Source organism: Epinephelus lanceolatus, chromosome 14, assembly GCF_041903045.1.
Source record: "Epinephelus lanceolatus isolate andai-2023 chromosome 14, ASM4190304v1, whole genome shotgun sequence".
NCBI lineage: Eukaryota > Metazoa > Chordata > Actinopteri > Perciformes > Serranidae > Epinephelus > Epinephelus lanceolatus.
In genome coordinates, this window is record NC_135747.1 from 39,926,683 (window position 1) to 39,951,393 (window position 24,711).

The window sequence follows — 24,711 nt, forward strand, 5'->3', positions numbered from 1 at the left end:
TGGAGGCGGGGCTGACCTACTTTTCCACCACGGGTGGTGAGGAACACCTGGTTTCCATCTCACCTTGTCAACCTTGCTATAAAGCCGTCTCAGACTTCACCTTGAGTGCCAGATAATTTTACTCAGCCTGTCTCCTGCTACTTGGGTCCCGTTGGTTATCAAGCCAGTCTGTAACAGAATTATCTGGCCAAAAATGGACCCAGCAGAGACAGAGCGTTTGAGAAATGCACTTGCTATACAGGGAGCCATGGTTGGCAACCATGACGCCATGCTGAAGCAGATTTTGGACCATATGCATCAGTTTACAGACAGCGTCACACGGATCGGCGGGCGACTGGATGCCTTTGCGGGACAAGCCGCAGCCGGCCAATGCCAAGAAATTTGTTCAAATTACGCTTGTTTTGCTGAAAAAATGAAAAAAGTTTTTGATCATCCCGTTAAAGGGAGAGAAGCTACGGGAAAATTGTTAGATTTACGACAGGGCAACCAGTCAGTCTCCCAGTACGCAGTTTTTTTCTGCATACCTGCAGTAGAAAGCGGGTGGAACGATTCAGCTTTACAAGCTCTTTTTCGTAAGGGATTATCGGGGGAGGTTAAAGACGAGTTGGTGGTGCGAGACGAAACAGCGTCCTTAAACGAGCTTGTTGATTTAGCCATTCGGTTAGATAACAGACTGGGGGAAAGACACAGGGAGAGAACAGATAGGCAGAGGCCCCGTGCTTTCACCTACACCCCACTCAATGCTGCCTCCGACAAACCTCAGGAAAACCTCGCCTCTGCCGACCCCAAATATGTCTCGCCCTGGCGCCTCGGCCCCCGGTTACAAAGAAGAGCCAATGGGATGGCTCGGCTGACCCCGGTGGAGAGAAAGCGGCACCGGCACAACCAGCTCTGCATCTACTGCGGTGGGGAGGGCCATTTCTTGGCTCAGTGTCCAGAGGTGCCAAAAGACCGGGTTCATCAGTAGGCGAGGGGGTGCTGATGAGCCGAACTACCACTTCTACAACCTCTCCAGGCAGACTACAAGTAAAGGGTATGTTGCACTACGCTCAGCTGATTACTCCCATGCAGATTGTGGTGGACTCAGGGGCAGACAACAACCTCATAGACTCAGACTTTGTTCCACGCAATAGCCTTCCATTGATAAAGCTAAATTCGCCTAGAGAGGTCCGGGCTATTGACGGCAAGCTACTGGAGGTTGTTACTCACAAGACTGAACTCATAAAGCTGACTTTTTCTGGTAACCACCATGAATACATCGAGCTGAATGTAATGTCCTCTCCTCTGATTCCCTTTGTGCTCGGGATACCTTGGCTAAAATTGCATTCCAGAGAGAAACCCCATCGGTTTTATTGAACCAGAGAAAATTGATTTGACCTCTGTCCCCAGTGAATATCATGACCTGCGGGAAGCGTTCAGTAAGGACGAAACCCTGTCACTTCCTCCACACCGACCTTATGATTGTGGCATAGACTTGCTCCCAGGTGCACCTCTCCCCACAAAAAGACTATACAACATTTTCAAACCTGAAAAAGAATCCATGAAGAAGTATATTAACGACTCTCTAGCCGCAGGTCTCATCCGCTCCTCTTCATCTCCGGTGGGGGCCGGTTTGTTCTTCGTGGAGAAAAAGGACAAGACCCTACGCCCCTGTATCAACTACTCAGGTTTGAATGAGATCACAGTAAAAAAAACAAATATCCGCTCCCCCTCATAGAGTCAGCTTTTGGTCGTCTCCATGAAGCGACCATCTTCTCAAAACTGGATTTAAGAAATGCATATCATCTGGTCAGAATCAGAGAGGGTGACGAGTGGAAAACTGCATTCAATACACATCTAGGACATTTTGAGTACTTAGTCATGCCTTTTGGCTTAACTAATGCACCTGCAGTTTTTCAGACTCTGGTGAATGATTTGAGAGATCTGTTAAACAAAACTGTGTTTGTGTATCTCAATGACATTTTGATTTTCTCGCAGACTCCTGAGGAACATGTGAGCGGGAGGTCCTCAAAAGACTCTTGGACAACAAACTGTTTGTAAAAGCTGAAAAATGTGAATTTCATGTCTCTTCAGTTGACTTTCTAGACAACGTGGTGGAGAAGGGGTAGCTCAGACCAGACCCCGCTAAGGTTAAATCAGTGGAGGAGTGGCCGGTTCCTTCTACACGTAAGCAGCTACAGAGACTTTTGGGCTTTGCAAATTTTTACAGGAGGTTCATAAGGAACTACAGCCACATCGCTGCCCCTCTCACCCAGTTAACCTCGGTTAAAAAGTCTTTTGAATGGTTTGTTGCTGCACAGAGCGCTTTTGATAAACTGAAAGGAATGTTTACTAATGCACCTGTGTTGATTCACCCAGATCCCAAGCTGCAGTCTGTGGTTGAGGTGGATGCCTCCGATTCAGGGGTAGGGGCCGTTCTCTCCCAGCGCTTGCCTGCAGACCAAAAACTCCACCCATGTGCTTTTTTCTCCCGCCGCCTCACTCCTGCTGAGCGAAATTATGATGTGGGGAACCGAGAGTTGCTGGCGGTGGTCCTGGCTCTTCAGGAGTGGCGGCACTGGCTGGAGGGAGCTGCTCATCCCTTCGTCGTCTGGACGGACCACAAAAACCTGTCCTATCTTCGCTCTGCACGCCGGCTGAACCCCCGTCAGGCTCGGTGGGCTCTTTTTCTGGGCAGGTTCAACCTCACACTCACCTATCGGCCGGGGTCCAAAAACCAGAACCCAGACGCACTCTCACGTCAGTTCACTCCCACGGAGGAAGACACAGCAGACCATTCTTCCCTCATCCTGCGTGGTGGGAGTGGTCCGGTGGGAGGTGGAACAGACAGTCCAGGATGCGCTTAAGAACCACCCAGCCCCCAATGAATGTCCTGCTGGCCGATCGTTCGTTCCCCGCCTGCAAGATCCCCAGTGCTCCAGTGGGGGCACTCCTCTCGCATGGCATGTCATCCCGGGGTCCATCGGACCCTCTCCCTACTTCGCCAGCAGTTTTGGTGGCCTTCTATGACTGCAGACACCAGAGAGTTCATCGCTGCCTGCCCGGTCTGCGCCCGAAACAAGTCTTCTCATCGCGCCCCTGCTGGTCTCCTGTTCCCCTTGCCTGTTCCTCACCGCCACTGGTCCCACATAGCAGTCGACTTCGTCACCGGAGTCCCACCTTCAGAGGGAAACACCACAATACTCACCATAGTGGACTGTTTTTCCAAGGCGGTTCATGTTGTCCCTCTCCCCAAGCTCCCGTCAGCCTTGGAAATGACCAACCTGCTCATGCAACACATCTTTCGTCTTCACGGCATGCCCCAGGACATCGTCTCTGACAGAGGCCCCCAGTTCACCTCGCAGGTATGGAAGGCTTTCTGTCACACTTTGGGCACCACGACCAGCCTCTCATCAGGGTACCACCCACAGTCCAACGGTCAGACGGAGCTAGCCAACCAGGACCTGGAGTCTGCGTTGAGGTGTGTGGCTTGCCGTCTCCCAGCCTCCTGGTGCTCCCACCTACCGTGGGTGGAATATGCCCACAACTCGGCTCAGCTCGGTCAGCTCTGTGACAGGTATGTCACCTTTCATGGTGACCCACGGCTTTCAACCTCCCCTATTTCCCAGCCAGGAACTGGAGGTAGCGGTCCCTTCGGTCCAGGCCCAGTTCCGTCGAGCCCGCCGGATCTGGCGGGAAGCCATCCACCTCATCACACACCGGCTTCAGAAAGAAGGTCGGGCAACATGTCTCGTTGTCGTCATGGGACCTTCCTCTCCAGACGGATTCTAGAAAAATGGCCCCCAGGTTCATCGGACCCTACCCGGTGGAGCGGGTCATCAATCCCAGTGCCGTCCGAGTAAAGCTTCCAGCAGCTCTCAAGGTTCACCCCGTGTTCCACGTCTCGCTCCTGAAACCGGTGGTTGACAGTCCCCTACAACCTCCTGCTGATCCCCCTCCACCCCCCTGTCTCATTGATGGTCACCTGGCATACATTGTCAACCGCATTTTGGATGTCCGCAGGTGTGGCCGAGGTTACCAGTACCTCGTTGACTGGGAGGGATACGGCCCCGAGGAGCGCTCCTGGTTGTCCAAGTCTCTGATTTTGGACACTCACTTATTGTCTGATTTTTATGAAAGGTTTCCCAACAAGCCTGGTAGGACGCCAGGTGGCGTCCGTTAGAGGGGGGGGTACTGTTATGGTCTGCTTTTGATGCATGTTTTGGTGGCGGCTCTTGTGTTTTTCTGTTTGTTTTCCTGTCCTTCCTGGACCTGCAGGGCTGGTGTGTGGAGGAGGCGGGGCTGACCTACTTTTCCACCACAGGTGGTGAGGCACACCTGGTTTCCATCTCACCTTGTCAACCTTGCTATAAAGCCGGCTTTGACTTCACCTTTTGCCAGATAATTCCGTCTCATTCGGTAGTGCGTCTCTCTTTGGAGCCTTTATCATCTCATGAGTATTTTTTGCCTTTTTCTCTCATGGACCAATCCCACTGACTTGTGCTTTTGTTCTTTGTAGTATACTGCCTCGCCGCCTTTCGTTCTCCGGAGCCCTCGCCTCCAGCCACCACCGGGCAGCTGATTTCTCCCTGCAGACGTTTTTGTGTTTAGCGGCTTTTTTGTAATAAACAATAATAAACTTAATAAACTTTTTCTGTAAACTGGTTCTGTGGCCGGGTTGCCAGGGGCGGACGGCTCCATGTGATGGTGTTTTCTCTCTGGTTCTTCCATGCTCAGCCTTATTTTTTTCTTCTTATTTATTTATTTATTTATTTATTTATTTATTTATTTATTAGTGGCGTTTGGATTCAGTTACGGCAGACGGATGACAATCTGAAATGGAATGAAGCCCACAGACGGCAGACAGCAGCTACAAAACAGTAGTGGAATGCGCCCCATCCGCCCACAGCACAATGCTCTTAAAGCCCTACGCTATCAAAAGTTGGCAAAATACATTTATTTTATTTTATGGCCTTGACATTAACCTGTCATATTGTTGTGTTATCAAGGACACTTCCATGTTTTTGTGTGTATACAGGAATGTTAAAGATATCATTGAGGAAAAACGAGGTTGACGTGACATTATTGAATCAGGGAATTCGTGTGGACACCACAAAAAAGGATCCTAATTGACTTTACATTGGCATTGTTTTCGTGGTACCGGCACGTAATTATTTCAACCCATTACGTGCTGCCACCACAGAATGCGGTGTTAAGAGGTCGTGGTCATTTCACGTATTTCTGTGAGATCAGGTTGGTTGAGAGAATACTGGGACCGATGGTGTTAATTACTTCTTTGAGGAGTTTGGTTGGTATAATATCAAGAGAGCCCTGCTCTCTTGATATTATACCAACCAATGTGGAGGTTTTCATAGTGGAAATAATATGATGAAGCTCTTGTAAAGTGATGGAGTGTAAGGAATTAAAACTGCTGGTGTTTTCAGTGGAGACGGATAGCCTATTTGCAGGTGGAGAAATAGTAGCTCTGATGTTCATTACTTTGTCTCTAAAGAAATTTAGAAAATCATCACATTTAGAGGCAGATGCTTGGAGACAAAGGGTGGGGGTGGGCCAGAGGTGTAGTGGTAACTCTCGTCTGCTGAGTTTTAAAAATGCCAGCTATTTTGTTGCTTTCTGTTGACGTCACATCCCTCCTTGAGTATATCCAATCAGCACCAAGTAATCCCCAAGCCCCAGCCAGAAGTCTTTCGGGGCCGTTCTGAGTACCTACCCCGAGGCAGGGACTTGTTCAGCCCCCGTAAAAGTTCCAGAACTCTGTCCTTCGGGGGTGGTTCCTGCGGTGGAGACACGCACCAACGGCCCGGTCCTGTAAAATTACCCCGAAGTTCCTGTGGTGGAAACGGGCCTCAAGTCACAAAGTGATTTCCAATAAAAATAAAAAACAAAACAGAACAAGGCAAGCAGATAGTGAGGGGGAAGTCTTCTAGGCAAACATTATCAATATTAAGACCATGGGAGAAAATCAAGTCCAGGGTGTGACCAGCAGAGTGTGTTGGACCAGAAACATGCTGCTTGAAATTAAAAGACTCTGTAATCTCCAGGAAGTCAGAAGCAGCGAGAGAGGACGAATCATCAATGTGCAGGTTAAAATCACCAAAGATTAATATTTTATCAAGCTTTAAAATGGTAGATAAAAATTCAGTGAACTCAGACAGGAATGGCCCAGGAGGGCCCGGAGGGCGATAAATTAAAATATAATAGATCGGATTAAGGTTCCCAATTTTAGCCATCTGCATTTCAAAAGAGGGGAAAGCATCAGTGTTGACAGGCCGGCAGCCAAAACAGTTCTTAAACACAATAGCAAGCCCACCACCACGGCCTGTCAGCCGTGGTGAGCTAATATAACTGCAGTCCGTAGGGCAGAGTTCATTAAGATGAAAATATTCCAAATCCTGCTGCCATGTTTCAGTAATGAAAAGAAAGTGCATTTTCTTACTGGCGAACAAGTCATTGAGAAGTGAAGCCTTATTGGTAATGGAGCGAGCTTTCAGGAGAGCCATCTTGATGGGGGTGGAGGATGAACAAACAGTAACATCAGAAGAGATGTGACAAAGCGGACGTGGGTGACGAGGGTTCGACCCTCTGCGGTGCCCAGATTTGGGGATTCTTGCAGATATTACAGTCTGAATATTGTATACATTCGCAGCAGAGACCTAAGTAGAATAGTTTATTGGCCGATATGAACAACAAGGGGAGTCAGAGGGAGGTATAGAGAAGGGGCAGACAGCTACAGCAGGACCCACACCAAAAGAGCTGGGTACAGTGGTGGTCTGAATTGGGTCTTGCCGTGATGCATGTCAATGCTTCATGCCAAAGGCTATAAATCTGATAAGATTGTCTGTGAGCAGTTTGGTACTCCTTCTATTAAGGTGCACACCATCTGCTCTATACAGATATGAGTTACACCAGAATGAATCAAAATTTGAAATGAAATCAAAACCTGTGGCTGAGCAAAAGTTGCCTAACCATTGATGGAGGCTGTACAGTCGACTGAAACACTCAGAGAGTGGAGTCTAAACTGGGAACATCAGAGGGAGCCGCCGCTGTATCTGAAATCAAGGACCGCTGGGTGTCCACAGGCTCGAGCGATGCCAGCCGGGAACACAACACAGACTGCCACTGTAGGAGATCCTCCATGAGCCCCTCTATGGACCAGAGTTCAGTTTTTAGTTCCATGATCTCTGCTGTAGGAGCCATCAGTGGAGCTGAAACAGATGAAAAATGAAGGAACAGGCCAGCAAACAAGTGCACAAAAGATAGTCCAGGAGATATGCTGAAGTGACTGTCCGAGTACAGGGAGCAGTGAAGAGTTTGAAAAACGTACACGCCAGTGCTCTGTCAGGAGCCCGCAGTGGTGAAAAAACAGATTTCAGCTCAGAGAAATAGTGGAGTATCTCAGTTGGAAGACTTACCACCAAGGGCCCGAAACGGGCCTGCTGCAGGTGAATCAGCACTGGTAAGTCAATCACGTATATACCTACAGTACAGGCCAAAAGTTTGGACACACCTTCTCATTCAATGCGTTTTCTTTATTTTCATGACTATTTACATTGTAGATTCTCACTGAAGGCATCAAAACTATGAATGAACACATGTGGAGTTATGTACTTAACAAAAAAAGGTGAAATAACTGAAAACATGTTTTATATTCTAATTTCTTCAAAATAGCCACCCTTTGCTCTGATTACTGCTTTGCACACTCTTGGCATTCTCTCCATGAGCTTCAAGAGGTAGTCACCTGAAATGGTTTCCACTTCACAGGTGTGCCTTATCAGGGTTAATTAGTGGAATTTCTTGCTTTATCAATGGGGTTGGGACCATCAGTTGTGTTGTGCAGAAGTCAGGTTAATACACAGCCGACAGCCCTATTGGACAACTGTTAAAATTCATATTATGGCAAGAACCAATCAGCTAACTAAAGAAAAACGAGTGGCCATCATTACTTTAAGAAATGAAGGTCAGTCAGTCCGGAAAATTGCAAAAACTTTAAATGTGTCCCCAAGTGGAGTCGCAAAAACCATCAAGCGCTACAACGAAACTGGCACACATGAGGACCGACCCAGGAAAGGAAGACCAAGAGTCACCTCTGCTTCTGAGGATAAGTTCATCCGAGTCACCAGCCTCAGAAATCGCAAGTTAACAGCAGCTCAGATCAGAGACCAGATGAATGCCACACAGAGTTCTAGCAGCAGACCCATCTCTAGAACAACTGTTAAGAGGAGACTGCGCGAATCAGGCCTTCATGGTCAAATAGCTGCTAGGAAACCACTGCTAAGGAGAGGCAACAAGCAGAAGAGATTTGTTTGGGCCAAGAAACACAAGGAATGGACATTAGACCAGTGGAAATCTGTGCTTTGGTCTGATGAGTCCAAATTTGAGATCTTTGGTTCCAACCGCCGTGTCTTTGTGAGACGCAGAAAAGGTGAACGGATGGATTCCACATGCCTGGTTCCCACTGTGAAGCATGGAGGAGGAGGTGTGATGGTGTGGGGGTGTTTTGCTGGTGACACTGTTGGGGATTTATTCAAAATTGAAGGCACACTGAACCAGCATGGCTACCACAGCATCCTGCAGCGACATGCCATCCCATCCGGTTTGCGTTTAGTTGGACGATCATTTATTTTTCAACAGGACAATGACCCCAAACACACCTCCAGGCTGTGTAAGGGCTATTTGACCAAGAAGGAGAGTGATGGAGTCACCTGGCCTCCACAGTCACCGGACCTGAACCCAATCGAGATGGTTTGGGGTGAGCTGGACTGCAGAGTGAAGGCAAAGGGGCCAACAAGTGCTAAACACCTCTGGGAACTCCTCCAAGACTGTTGGAAAACCATTTCAGGTGACTACCTCTTGAAGCTCATGGAGAGAATGCCAAGAGTGTGCAAAGCAGTAATCAGAGCAAAGGGTGGCTATTTTGAAGAAACTAGAATATAAAACATGTTTTCAGTTATTTCACCTTTTTTTGTTAAGTACATAACTCCACATGTGTTCATTCATAGTTTTGATGCCTTCAGTGAGAATCTACAATGTAAATAGTCATGAAAATAAAGAAAACGCATTGAATGAGAAGGTGTGTCCAAACTTTTGGCCTGTACTGTATGTATATACGTTAACTTTATATCAGTGATGCCACTGAATGAAGCTATGCAATGACAGAAGTGCTTACTGTATATATTGCTTTTTTTTTTTCCCGCCATGGCAACTATGGGTGTTACAGAAAATCTGAGCAAGAATATTGTGTCCATTTATTTGTGAGGTTGTTGTTACTTTCACTATACTCTGGTCCATTTCTTCATGCTGGCTCTAAAAGAAGCCTTCTTTAAAATCACAGGTAGCACATTAATGGTTTACCATATTATTAATGAGTTCGTACAAACAGTGCATATCCTCCTCAGTTTCAAAGTCTTCAGACATGTTGGGCTGTACTTTGCTAAAAGACCATAGTGCAAATTATCTTTTAGCGACTGTGGCTACCGTTGTCTCTCCCTGCGGTGCACGTGCCACGTGATGTAAACACGGGTGAGCAAAGCTCGTGCTTTCGCTGGTGTTGCGCAGGCGCGCACATGTGAACGCGGAGCACAGAGAAGCAGTCAGAGCTACAGGCTACAGTGAGGCTAAAAACAGAGTTCATATGACGTTTTTCCAAACAACTCTTTATGTCGTGGTTGCAGCACACTTGGATCACTACGGATGAACAGTATGGAGATACTTTGTGGATTCAATTTTGTGTTCTTGGACGTTAGTCTGGGGCGCCGTCTGCCATTAGGTGGGCTGGCCGCTCCGCCCGCCGATCTCCGCAAGGGATGTGAGCAGGGCCTCCATTGGCATATGGGTGAGTAGATAATGGCAGAATTTTCATTTTTGGGTGCACTATCCCTTTAAAAGCCCAACAGGTCGGACTGGGTATGGGCTGCAAATGTGTGCCGATTGGCTGGGTCTATTAGGGCTCCGGAATCTTTTTTGTTTTTTATTAATAAATAAATAAATAAATAAATACATACATAAAGTGATAAAAAGTGAGCACACAAAAGTCATGGTTGCGTTCATACCCAGTTGCGAAGTCTTGGTTTGGTATGAACAGGAACAAAAGTAAATAAATGAATATTTAATTCATTAAAAGCACAAGAATACATACAGACAGTAGTGCATCAAATCAAAAACAGACACAATCCTGTGTATTTAACACCTCTATTCAACTCAACTTCATTTATATAGCACTTTACAAACAACACCGTTGATCCAAAGTGCTCAGCATCATACACAGAGGAAAACAAAAAGTAAAAGAAGAGAACAAACAAGAGAAAAAGAATAGACAATCAAAGATAATAGTACAATTAGAGTAAGGTGCAATAAAATCCTGATAAGGATAATAGTAGTAATAAAAGCACAATACAGGTAAATGACTCTTAAAAATCTCAGTGGTGGGAGAGAATTGGATGGGAGGAGGAAGAGAATTCCACAGTTTTGGGGCAGCGATAGAGAAACTCCTGTCCCCATAACACTTAGTCCTAGATCCCAGGACTGATAAAAACCTTTGATCAGAGGATCTTAGCTCCCTGGCAGAGCATGTGAGCGGAGCGGGGAGCAGAAGGATTTTGTGTTGAGCGAGGAGCGGCTAATTTTCACCCGCTCCGCTCACATGCTCTGCTCCCTGGCTGTGTGATATGGGGACAAGAGTTCTGTTAAGTAGTAGGGGGCGAGACCATTAAGCGCCTTATATGCAAGCATCAGAATTTTAAAATCAATCCTGCAGCTAACAGGCAGCCAATGTAGTGAGGCAAGAATGGGGGTGATGTGTTCCCTCTTCTTTGACCTTGTCAAACCTCTGGCTGCTTCATTCTGGACAAGTTGAAGATGGGACAAGGAGGACTGATTGATATCAAAGTATACTGTAGTGAGTTACAGTAGTCAGAGCGGGAGGATATGAAGGCATGGATGACTTTCTCCAGGTCAGAAATACAGAGAAATGATCTGAGTGTGGATATGGTGCAGAGCTGCATGAAACTTACTTTAACTACCTGATTGATTTGTTTGTCAAATTTTAATGCCGTGTTGAAGATGATAAGATTTTTTGCATGAGATTTGACAGAGGGAGCTAATGGGCTGAGGTGAGAGGGGATAATGTTGGTCAGATGCTGTGGTCCAAATATAATAACTTCTGTTTTATTGTCATTGAGCTGGAGAAAGTTTGCTGCCATCCAGGATTTGATATCATGAAGACAGTTATTGAGGTTGGTTAGTTTATTATAGTTGTTTGGCTCTAGGGGGAGGTAGATCTGAGTATCGTCCGCATAACAGTGGAAAGAAATGTTGTGCTTTTGGATAATGTGGCCTAGTGGGAGCAAATAGATAGAGAAGAGGATTGGACCAAGTATGGAACCTTGGGGAACACCACAGGAGATGGGGGCTGAGGAAGAGAATGAGTTGAGATGAGATTCTGTTTTTTTTTAAAGTGGCTGGACTACCACATGTTTGACAGATTTGGGAACATGGCTGGTTTCCAGAGAGTTATTGATAATTGAGAGAATACTGGGACCAATGGTGTTAATTACTTCTTTGAAGACTTTGGTTGGTATAATATCAAGAGAGCGTCTCTTGATATTATACCAACCAATGTGGACGTTTTCATAGTGGAAATAATATGAAGCTCTGGTAAAGTGATGGAGTGGAAGGAATTAAAACTGGCGGTGTTTTCAGTGGAGACAGATAGCCTATTTGCAGGTGGAGAAATAGCAGCTCTGATGTTCATTACTTTGTCTCTAAACAAATTTAGAAAATCCTCACATTTAGAGGCAGATGCTTCGAGACAAGGGGTGGGGGTGGGACAGTGGTGTAGTGGTAGTCGATGAGGTGGGTGTACTACTAGGTAGATAGGTAGGTTACCAATGACGAAGTGGGCATACTCTCCTACATATTACAATGGCTGTTTAGCTTATTATACTGCACAAACTCTGAACAAACACACTTTCCCAAAAGGCATCAGAGTACTGTAAAGCTTGTACTGCAAAGGAAGATTAGTGGGTTAGTGGGATATGTCGAGGCTGAAGAGTCTAAAAAGTTTTCCGTGTCACAAGGGTGGCTCTGTTTTAATCTGGCTAGATCATTGTATTTATGCTGCACAGCTAGCCTAGTCAAAAACAGAGATTTGACATAAAAATGGCAAAAAACTACCCAACCCTTTTGGAAATAGTCTCTCTGTATTAAATAGTCAATCTATGAGCAGTACAGATCCTCAGCTGAGGGAACATGTGTTAAAAGGTCCATTTCAGACACCAGCGGTGCAGGAGCACCCCCATGCCCCACGGAAGGAACGTGTGTAGCTTCAGCGGTGGCCACGAGGTATCTTAGGAAGGAGGGATATATGGTCGAGCACATCACCAGGCCCAGGTGCAGCTCATCACCTGATGACGACGACCCCGCCTCGGACCAGAACCTGCCAGGAAGACAACAGCACACAGTACACCAGCACCACGCAGAGGAGTGGAGGGGTCGTCACACATGTAATAATTGCAGACTTGACAGCCACAATGTTAACTTTATATCAGTGATGCCACTGAATGAAGCTATGCAATGACAGAAGTGCTGACTGTATATATTGCTTTTTTTTCCGCCATGGCAACTATGGGTGTTACAGAAAATCTGAGCAAGAATATTGTGTCAATTTATATGTGAGGTTGTTGTTACTCTCACTATACTCTGGTCCATTTCTTCATGCTGGCTCTAAAAGAAGCCTTCTTTAAAATCACAGGTAGCACATTAATGGTTTACCATGTTATTAATGAGTTCGTACAAACAGTGCATGAGAACAGCCTGTCACATTTCAGTGCAGTCCACCAGGAATGTGAGCTTGCGCATTGTGTTGCCACAACAGTTGAGCTAGGCTCGTCTCTTTCGCTGGGCAATAATATTAATATTTTTCCTTGAGCCCTCTGCACTGGCACCTGTGCTGTGTGGCACAGTCAGTCAATCAGTAAGGGCTGTTCCATAACTTCCTGTTGATGGTCTGCTTAGGTGACTTAAAACAGGGCAAAGAGGTAAGACAAGGTAAAGAAAACAAGAGCAGAGACTGACATAGAGCAGAAACACTGGGTTCCAGTAAAAGTGATGAAGATGATGTGCAGAGTGAGGGAGGCGGGGCATCTGAGTCCAACAGAGACCGAGAGAAAAAGGTGGAGAGGAATTTCGAAAACATAAGAGCTCATTTGGTTATATGACTCAGATTTGTTGAGGAAGCTGCCAGAGCTGCAGCTCTCTGAAGATGGAGGAGCTCTGCTTTCCACAACTGCTCAACACCTCCTGCAGAAAGCCCACCTCTCCTTGGGCCAACTTTGTGCTCCTTAACATTGTGCTGTACTTTATCTCTCTGCTCACTGTGGCTCTTAACCTCCTTGTCATCATCTCAGTCTCCCACTTCAGGCAAAGATTAACTTAAAAATGTGAACAGCTTCTGTAGATTAGAAGAACTGTCTTTGAGTTGGTACTGAATAATATTGCACCCTGGAAATGTATTTAAGACACATTTGACTTGTATTCTGCCCTTTTGCACAAACTTAACTGTGATTTTGACACCAGATATTGCAGTTAGATGTCCACATTTAACCATATTGAAACTGCAGATGTTGTCGATCAGAAAACATTTCATTATATGTTTTTTTTTTTTTTTTTTTTTTACAACTGTTTTAGTCATTTAGATTTGGGGACGTGGTGAGTTCATGTTTTCACTGTGGCTCTTAACCTCCTTGTCATCATCTCAGTCTCCCACTTCAGGCAAAGATTAACTTAAAAATGTCAACAGCTACTGTAGATTAGAAGAACTGTCTTTGAGTTGGTACTGAATAATGTTGCACCTTGGACTTGTACTTTGTCTTGCTGACTGTTAATTATAACTACAGATGTTGCTGATCAGAAAACATTCCATTATAGACCTTTTTTTACACTTGTTTTATCTGTTTTGTCATTTAGATCTGAGGACTTGTTGGGTTTATGAGTTTTTCTTCTTTCTCTCCAGGCAGCTCCACACACCCACCAACATCCTCCTCCTCTCTCTGGCTGTCTCAGACTTTCTCGTGGGCCTCCTGGTGCTACCAGGAGAAGTCTTCCGAAAAACAGCCTGCTGGTTTCTTGGTGACCTCATGTGTTTGCTCTATTATTATGTGTCCTTCATCATTACGTCTTCTTCCATAGGAGACATGGTGCTCATATCAGTCGACCGCTATGTGGCTATTTGTGACCCTCTGCATTACACCACCAGAGTCACTGTGAAAAGAGTTAAACTGTGTGTGTGTCTGTGTTGGCTCTGTGTTGTTTCTTACAGCAGTCTCTTGTTAAAGGATGACCTGACTCAACCAGGCAGGTATAATTCCTGCCATGGAGAGTGTGTGATTGTCATTAACCACACTGCAGGAGCTATTGATCTCGTTGTAACCTTTATTGTTCCCATTTCTGTCATTGTCGTTCTGTACATGAGAGTATTTGTTGTGGCTGTGTCTCAGGCTCGTGCCATGCGCTCTCACATCACAGCTGTCACTCTCCAGCTTTCAGTGAATCAACAAACAAAGAAATCTGAGCTGAAAGCAGCCAGGACTCTTGGTGTTCTTGTAGCTGTGTTTCTAATATGTTTCTGCCCATTTTACTGTGTCACTCTTGCAGGTGATGCCATGGTCAGTTCTCCATCTGCATCATTTGTATTTTATCTGTTCTGTTTTAACTCATGTCTTAACCCCTTGATCTATGCCTTGTTTTATTCCTGGTTTAGAAAAGCAGTTAAACTCATTGTCAGTCTTCAGATTCTGCAGCCTGGCTCCTGTGAGACCAACATACTGTAGAGAGGCTGTGGAGTGACTGAAATGAGGCCTGCTCCACCAAGGTTTTGATTTGAAAATCACAAAAATTGAAGTAAAATCTCTGTATATAGTACTGTATATAAGCAGTATATGAGAAAATTGTGCATTGCTCTACTCGGTGTCAGTTTCATGTAAGGATTCCAACTTGCTGTGATGCGGAAATCTACAACAAATCTATGCATCACATGGGGACACCTAATGTTGGGATCTATGACTCATCGAGGCAGCACCATTTTTTGGGACTTAAGCCAGAATTCCACTGGATGCATGTCCGTTGCAGAACGGCAGCGCTGGTTATCTGCTACGTACTCCGCCGTCCGTCAACACCCACCGGCTGCGTTTGCTGTGCGGAGTGGTGCAGCTCTGCTGGAAGACATCTCGGTGCACCTCCATGATTAGTATCTCCTCATCCATGGTGTCAACAGGGTGAAATGATGTCTGAAAGCCTCTGACCTGTTGACTTCAGGCCTGCCTCTGCCCATTATGTAGTTTTCAAGGTATAGTGCAGGGAAATATGATCCGCCGTGAACACTGTGTATTTTATTTTGAAAATTAACCGGATGTTTTATTTTGTTTCTGTGCACGACTTCCTGCCCCGCACGATCTGCTCTGTGCTGAATTGCTGCGTTGTGCTCCGGTGGCCGGCAAAAATAGAAGTCCTGCGTATCTGTTGCGGAGGGCTCCGGAGCGCCGCAGCTGAGACGGAGCTGGAATGCAGCACAGCTGCAGCCGGTGGAAACACACACATTGACAAGAATTAAATCCTATGGGCTCCGCTGCCGTGCCGGAGTGCAGACACAACCAACACGCATCTGGTGGAAACTGGGGGTTAGCCTTTACATGTGCCTGACCTTGCAATAGATCTCCAATTAAGGTATAAAAACTGCTACTGGAAATAATTAATAATTATTAATGATAATTATCAATCATGTTAAATAATGTGACTTAATTCACATGAATCACCTCTTCGGGCACCATTCCCGAAAAGGAAAAAATGATCGCCAGATAAAGATATCAGTCTCATAAAGTTCACTAAGCTATCAAGTGGAAACTTTGATTAATAACTAAGTTAATAACCATAACAAAAATTAATAGTAAAGCCTGAAGGATTTCAGAGTTCTTGACATAGCAGAGGTTGACTTTTCATTCACTCTTGTGCAATATTAAACAGACAGAAGGTATGATTCCAAAATATATTTATTCATAAAGGAAGGAAAACAACAAAACACACAAATTCTAACAAACTAACTTTATACAAGCAAGTGTGTGTATGTGTGTGTGAGTGAGTGAGTGAGTGAGTGAAAGAGAATTTTATTTATTATTTTATTTATTAATTTATCAATAAAAAATCAAAGTCAACATGACACAACCATCTTAAAACAGATGTAGAAAAAAACACAGGACAAACACCTAACCTCTCAGATCATTCTAGAGAGTGATTAAAAACCAGTGCCCCCTCAATCACACTACACAGAGCACATGTGAAGCACCACTGAGCCACAAACTCCTTTTCATAAGTGAATAAAATTTAAAATCAACTCTGATTCTGGCCTTCACCAAGGAAACAAACTTTGACTGCAGCCCTTCATCCAAAACATTCTCTATCTGATTTTTCCTTGTCTTATAGATTGACAGTTTGGCCTGTCCCAACACAAAATTTAACAACTGCCACTTTCGTGTACTCTAACCTGCACCAAAAATAAAAGCAGTTCCAGACCAGATTACATTACATTTCATAAAAATAAATCAAGTCAAACAACACTTTGAGTCTGTGGCATTCTAAATAACAGTGAAAACAGTCCCTGGCAGAAAGGACACTGAGCACAGACACCGGGATTCATTTTGCACACAAAAGTGTTCATGGCCAATGCTCCCTGAAGAAGTCGCCACTGCAGATCAGTGGACCTTTTGTTTAAAGGTGCTTTATAAAACACCCTCCGCACCGGTTTACACTCATCTTGTACATTTCGCCTCTCTCTCCACACAGTATCCTTTCTCCTGTCAGTCCAGTTTGGTCTATTCTGAGAACCAGCTCCAGAAAAGGGTCCCCCCATCAGGAAACTCTGTTCCATTAAAGTAGTCCTTGAACATGTCCAGTTCATCACTCGTTAGGATTTTGGTCCAGGCATTGAAAATGTCTTTGGTGTGACGACATGACTTGATGCCAAGAAGAGCAGCCACCGCTTCTGTGTTGTGAAAACTGGGACCTGCAGCCTCCACTTTGTGCTTCAGCTGAACTGCCCCAACTGAACACAAGCACTGTGTGAGGCCAGGTCTACTGTCCTTCTGAATGTCCAGCCTGGCCCCGTGGACTAGAGGCTCCTCCAGGAACCAGAACAACGCCGCCGCAGGTTGCAGTCTTTCCCACTGAAACAAAGTCCAGGCTTTAAACAGTCCCTTATAGAAAGGAGGCAATTTACACAAACGAATCAAGTTACAATTCATTAAAAACAAAGAGGCATCTAAACCTAGACCTGCTGCTTTTCTCAAAATAACGTTTGTTACTGGCTTCCAGATCACATCATCATTTCCTGTGAGGTATCTTTGTATGAACTGTAACCTGAATGCTGCTGCTCTGCTCTTTAAATGTACTAACCCGTGCCCCCTTCATCTTTCGGCAGGTAAAGTACACTTTGATGCACCCAGTGTAAATGACCCCCAAAAAATTTCAACATGACAGACTGTACTTTTTTGCAAGAGGCCAGCAGGGGGTTCTATACATGCTAACCTGTGCCAGAGAGTTGATGCTACCAGATGGTTAAGGATCAGCACTCTTCCTCTATAGGACATCTGAGGAAGCAACCACTTCCACTTAGCCAACTTCCAGTCCACTTTCTCTGCCACTCCCTCCTAGTTTTTCTTCGCAGTATCCTCATCTCCCAGGTAAACCCCCAGGTATTTAAAACCCCCTTAATCTTAGCAATAAGTCCAGGGCTGAGGACGAACCTTTCTAGCATAGGTAACGGTGCTCAACCCGGTCAAATGCTTTGTCTTGGTCCAAAGAAATCAGACCAACAACCAAACCCAATGAACCAGAGACGTCCAAAATATCTCTAATTAATGACACATTGTCAACAATAGGTCTGGGTCCAATGAATTACTTGGTCCATCACCTTTTTCAGTCTATTGGACAGGGCTTTTGACACTATCTTGTAGTCCACACACAACAGCGAGACTGGATGCCAGTTCTTAATATCTTGGAGATCACCTTTCTTCGGTAATAGGGTCAAAACTGCTCTCCTGCACCTCTGAGGCAGAAATGACTCCTTGAAACTCTCTGTGAAAACTTCAGAAAAGTCACCACCCAGCTCAGGCCAGAACTCTTTATAAAACTCTGGTGGGAGTCCATCAATTTCCGGGGCCTCCCCCCCCGCCTGCATACCTTGTAATGTCATAAACAGCTCTTCAGTTGTCAGAGGACCCTCCAGCTCTTTGTTGCTCTCCTCTGCGACCCTGGGCAACCCATCACAGAAGGAGTCAAAAGCTGCCTGGTCTTCAATGTACTCAGTGGTGTACAGGTGAGAATAAAAATCCACGGCCCTCTGCCGGATCTCACTAGCGTCATTCAGCAGCTGTCTTGTATTTGAACGCAGTGCATGGATGAATCTGCTCTGTCCATTTTTTTTTCCAAATTGAAGAAGAACTTGGAAGATGAGTCCATCTCAGCAGCACTCTGAAAACGAAACCGGACCAATGCTCCCTGTGCTTTAGAGCCCAGCACAGCAGGTCAGCCAATAAGGCTTTTTTGGATTTGAGGTCCTCAAAACAACCTAGATTTCCTGTGGACTCCGCAGAACCCTGCAGCTCCACTATACCGATCTCTAGATCTCTAATAGACTTGGTGATGTCACGAGAGACATTGAGAGTATATTGTTGACAAAGCTGCTTGATTTCCACTTTACCACAATCCCACCATTGCCTCAGTGAAGCAAAATCTGTTTTTCTATTTCTAAACCCTTTCCAAAAAACATTAAAAGTTTACTTAAAATGTACATCTGAAAGCAGGGCAGTATTAAAATGCCAGTAAGCAGACTTGTGTTTTACATTGGCAATAAAAACACTACAAGACACCATAGAGTGATCAGAGAACCCTACAGGCAGTATTTGGCACTTTTTAAAAGTGCCAAAATGATGTTTAAAACAGTAAAGTCTATCTAATCTGCTCACAGAAATTAAATTCTCCCTACTGCTGACAAAGGTGTACTGTCGGTTTTTATCATGCATTTCTCTCCACACATCAGTCAAATTCTGTGTCTCCACCACTTGCCTCATCACATGTTTTGAAGCAGCATGAGGCTCTATGTGGTTTCTATCCAGCCGTTCATTCTCAGTCTCCTGCCAAGAATAAAAACTTTTCAGGCTCACAATTGCTCAAAACTGTACTGATTTCATTTAGGAAAACAACTCTTTCAGCTCCATTATTCGGTGCATAGACATTTATAAAAACAAGAGTAGAGTTTTCGTACTCTGTTCTAACGACCATCAGTCTGCCCTTTACTACTTCTTCCACCACATAAGACTTTGGTAGGAAGTTTTTAGAGAAAAGGAGAGCTACTCCTCCACTGACTGTACTTAGATGGCTAAGAACCACCTCTCCATCCCATTCCCTCTTCCAGTCAGTCTCATTTACACTGTTACTGTGTGTTTCCTGAACAAACATTACATTAATGCTCTTCAGTTTCATGAGTTCAAACAAACAAGATCTTTTCCTCACATCCCTTGCTCCATTTAAACTGAGCATGGAAACTCTAAATTCACTCATCAAAGCTGATGTGAGGAAAAACACACATAAAAACATCATTTTAAGCAAAGTGCAAGTTTGAGCCTCCACTCTCATTACTACTGAGTTGTCTTCTCACTTTCAAAACAATTTTCCTTAACCTAAAAAAATCCTGATCAGTCAGACATGATTCCTCTTTATTCCTCATATGGAATCTGGCTGAGTTGTAGAAACCCTCTATGTTAGGAAAATATTCCTCTAGTTTAACTCCCTTTATGTTTTTTGTCTCCTGAAGAAAAGATTTTATACTTTCAGCAGTGTAAGCCTTTCTTTCCTGACTACTAGTCATTTTGATAAGAGACACATCACTACTGTCAGACACACACTCTTCCTCGCTCTCACTGCTGTCTGACTGCACTTGTGTTTTACCTGTCTGCCTGTCTTTCTGTCTGTCCAACAACACTCTACTCCACCGTGCATCACTGTACACATTTTTATTTTTGTTCCTACATTTACGTGGAACAGGTGTTTTCATCATCCAAGCATCTTCAACCTGTTCACTCCATGCGTGCCCAGTCCCACCCGTCTCCTCCGCCTGCATCTCACCAAGCTCACCTGTCTTTTCTATCTGTGTCTCACCAAGTTCACCATTGCTCTTCACTTGTGTCTCACACACACAATTTACACTTGTTTCTTGCTCATCACCGACCTGACTTTCATCTTCAACACATTCTTTCTCACCATCTAGCTCCGTAACAGCCCCCCGCTGCTTGTCGGCACCAGGCCGCAGCTCAGCGGTGCGCTGCGCTCCGGACCCGGCAGCCTGTACCGTGGTGCCTGGACATCCGCTACCTTCGGATCAGTCGGAGCCAGTTTCTTCGATTTAGGACAGGCCTTAACAGTGTGTCCCTCTTCACTGCAACCAAAACACTTCATCAGTGAAGAGGTGGCAAACAAAACATAGTCAAAATCGTCCACTTTAACGTGGAAGCGCAAATTAAGCTCTTCATTGCGATTGTTTAGAGTCATATACAGCTGTCTTCTGTGAGACACCACATGTTTCAATAACAGCGATTTACACCCAGAAGGAATCATCTTAATCGGAGAAACTATCTTCCCGTGCCGAGAGAGTTCTCGACTAAGAAATGCATCTGTTATGAATGGAAGGACATTTGACAGGATTACCTTTGTTGCTGGCTGCGTTAACGGTAACACTGACACAAAGCTTTCATTGATAGAAATACCTGTCACTATGAGCTGGTTCACCTTCTCCACCTGATCCAGAAACAAAACCACGCCACCATTCATCCGAGCCGCCGACTTCACGCTGCTGTGGCCAATTTACCTCTCCAGCAGCCAGGCTGACCTCCTCCACATTGTACTGAAGGCCCGCACCGACCTTGATGCCATGCCTCCTAGTCAGCCTGGAAAAATCTCCATTCACCATGGCGTGTCAGACGCCGACCAGCGATTATGCTGGAGGGCACAAAACACACCAAGAAACCCCTCTCACCTCACCAAACAAAACCCAAACACTAACAATAAACTTATTAAACTTATTGCCACAAATTATACTACATTAAACAAAGATTATACCAAAAAAAAAAAAACATCTCACTCCAGGCACCGCACTCACTCCTCACTCAGAGAGAGAGAGAGAGAGAGAGAGAGAGAAGAGCATGTGGTTAGGGCAAAGATAAAGGAAAAGAAGCAGGAACTTTGAGTTGCCTCTTTGGGTGTAGCCCTGTTCAAAGCCAGTGTGTGAGTGATATGTGTTGCAAAGGGTCTGGATTAGTGCTGTGGATGTTTAGTTGCATGCAAGACTCTGTCTGTGAAAAGCATTAACAATATAACATCACTTAGCTTTGGTAAAGCCAACCAACCAATAAAAAGACTGCAATAATCACAACAGTAACTCAATAAACAGCATTAAATCACAACTGGCAAAGCTAAATAGCCTTGCTTAACTTGTGCAGTTGTGATAATGCTATGCCAGTTGTTACATTACCAATCCTTGAATGGATGGGGGAAGAGTTGCTTTGTGGTGGCTGCTTTTGTGAGCCGGCTGATGAGGGGTGGATAGAGCTGTGGTTCCATGTGCAGTCTTTGTTGTGTCCTTTGTTCCAAAGGTGCAGATCCGAGAAAGCCGGTCGCGCGGGGTCCTTGCAGAGCTAGATGTTGGGTTTGCAACTCAACTTGGTTCACCTTGTTGCTGGAAAGGTAGTTGCGAACCTTGTGTTTGCACACTAACTTCTCTGGTTCCAGGTTTATCTCCTGCTATGAGTGAGGGAAAGTCGTGGTCCAGGAGAAAGAGAGCAAGAGGTCTCAGGAGCAGACGCCGGGATCCGAGTTGGTCGGCCACTCAGAGGAAGAAGGCATCTGGGCCAGTTAAGGGCCCAGGAGAAAGAGACGTCTGAGCTGGTCAACAGCTCAGGAGAAAAAACAAAGACTGTGTGAGAAAGCAGGACACTGGTCTCTCACTTAGGTTTGAGGTGGGGCATCCTGTGGAGATAAGGGCCAAATGGCTGCTCTTTGTTTGACGAACAAAGAACAAAGAACCCTTACATGTCCAGTTTAGATCTGCACAAATGACAAATCGTCTGTGGTCCAGTGAATCACAACATATTGCTGCATATTTTGGACAAAAATATAATTATGACAAGTTTAGACAAAATAAAAGCTGGCGCAAAAGTCATATATATCCCAGATATCCCACAAATGTGACAAGGGAGGTTGGTGAATGCAAATGAATTGATCACAAAGTGGATGTCACATTGTATTATAAATTGATGTTTGCACAGTTCATCTGCTGTTTGTTATCGTACTTTGATGTCTAAATACTAAGTGTAAACTGTATGTATTGTGTACCCTCAAAATAAAAACAATGGAATAAAAAATGAAGCGCTTTTCTAATTTTGCAAAAATCCCACAATACAAGACTTTATCTCTGTAATTTTACCATCTCTGTGCTGTACAGCACAACAAAACCTGTCAGTGATGCAAAATGTAAGTAAACGTGTTCATGTAGAGTAATAAATATAATCCAGCCTAGGTTATTGAGGCCAATGAGAAAGGTGACCAGCGAGCATTCTTAATGTCTGCAAATTTGGAGATAATTGTGTCCAATTAAAAAAATGCATAACTCAAAATGGGACAAAAAAGCTAACATGTAAAACATGAACAAATGTGATTTGTATCTAAAACCACACCTTGGGCAGATCTGTATTTGCATGCTTTGTTTCAGGCAATACCAAAACCAAATGATAAAAAATATTTCATGCCACAATTGCTGATGCAACATGATCTCACAGAAAAATGTGAAATGACCACCATCTTTGAACACCGCATCACGTACTGGTGGCACCTGTGGTGTTGAAATTACATGATGGCAGCATGCTTGGGTTTAGGCACCAAAAGTATTTGGTTAGGTTTAGAAAAAGATTGTGTTTTGTGTTAAAATAACTACATTTAACTACATGTAAGGGATGTAAGTATATTGTAAAGTGACATAAGTACCTCATGTAATGTGACGTTACTACTTAAAAGATTAAAGTACGCTGAGTAGAGATACATAAAAGAGGACTTTTACTTTCACACAGGACACAAACAGCAGTGTCCTGGTTGAAAATCGTGTGTCTGTTTGACCCATCCTCCACCCCGACCTCCTGACCACCTCTCACTCTTTGTTTTACTTATGACATTGCAACCATAGACTGTTTATGAAGGTGGACAACATGACAGCTCCCCAAAAGTGAAGTCAAAACATTTTGATTGGCCCCTGGTGGCTGGCTGCAGCGTAGCTCATTAAAATTTTTCCCAAAGATGGTTTCTGTCATTTTGGGTAGTTCTTATCATGCTGACGGATGACAAGCCTTAAGACCCTGATTATGCTTTATTTTGAAGCTTGTGAGTTTTCATCGAATGGTGTTGCCTTGGCTGCACGGAAAATTTCAGTGTTTTGACTGGAGGCAGGAGGTTGTTGTAATTTGACTTTACACCATCCAAGCTGTCTTGAATTTCACGTGCTGGATAAGAGAGTCCACTCAACTCAACTCAACTCAACTCAACTTTATTTATAGAGCACTTTAAGAACAACCACAGCTGAAACAAAGTGCTGTACAAAAATAAAAACATAAGACAAACAATAAAAACAATAAAAACAAAACAGTAAAACAAGAGCAGAGTCTCACGCTGGGATAAAAGCCAAGGAGTAAAAATGGGTTTTAAGACTGGTTTTAAAAACGGATAGTGAGGGGGCCAGTCTAATGTGGACAGGTAAATCATTCTACAATTTGAGAGCCGCTACAGAAAAGGCTCTATCCCCTCTGAGCTTCCGCTTAGACCTCAGAACATCCAGGAGCAGAATGGGCGTAATGTGTTCCCTCTTACGTGCTCCAGTTAAGAGCCGAGCAGTGGCGTTCTGAACCAACTGAAGACGTGCGAGGGAAGACTGGCTGACTCCAAAATAAAGTACGTTACAGTAATCCAGCCAGGACGTGATGAAGGCATGGGTTACTATCTCAAAGTGCTGTTGTGCAAGAAAAGGTTTAACCTTTGCCAGCTGCCTAAGGTGAAAGAAGCTGGACTTAACCACTGCACCAATTTGACGCTACAATTTAAAACCACTGTCCATCTCAAAACCCAAGTTAGAAACCGTTGGCTTCTAAAGACATCTACATTATCAAATTGACTTATAGTCATTGCACCACTGTGCCACCCACTAACAACAGGAAGTCAGGAGATGGGGGCTGAGGAGGAGGATGAGTTGAGATGAAATTCTGTTTTTTAAAAGTGGCTGGACTACCACATGTTTGACAGATTTGGGAACATGGCTGGTTTCCACAGAGCTATTGATAGTTGAGAGAATACTGGGACCAATGGTATTAATTACTTCTTTGAAGAGTTTGGTTGGTATAATATCAAGAGAGCCCTGCTCTGCACATTTAGAGGCAGATGCTTCAAGACAAGGGGTGGGGGTGGGACAGTGGTGTAGTGGTAGTTGATGAGGTGAGTGTACTACTAGGTAGATAGGTAGGTTACCAGTGACGAAGTGGGCATACTCTCCTATATATTACAATGGCTGTTTAGCTGATAGGTGGGTATACTGTCACTGGATAGAAAAAGAAGTGGGTATACCCCGTAAACCTG

General features: G+C 44.7%; 1 protein-coding gene across 1 annotated transcript; it reads left to right on the forward strand.

The window, feature by feature from the left end:
- The first annotated feature begins 3,775 nt into the window (after nt 1-3,775).
- LOC144466784 (trace amine-associated receptor 8a-like) lies at nt 3,776-14,825 on the forward strand. Its single transcript, XM_078174201.1, has 4 exons — nt 3,776-4,136; nt 4,258-4,306; nt 13,234-13,416; nt 14,009-14,825. The coding sequence occupies exons 1-4, from the start codon at nt 3,776-3,778 to the stop codon at nt 14,823-14,825; spliced, it is 1,410 nt and encodes a 469-aa protein (XP_078030327.1).
- The last annotated feature ends 9,886 nt before the right edge of the window (nt 14,826-24,711 follow it).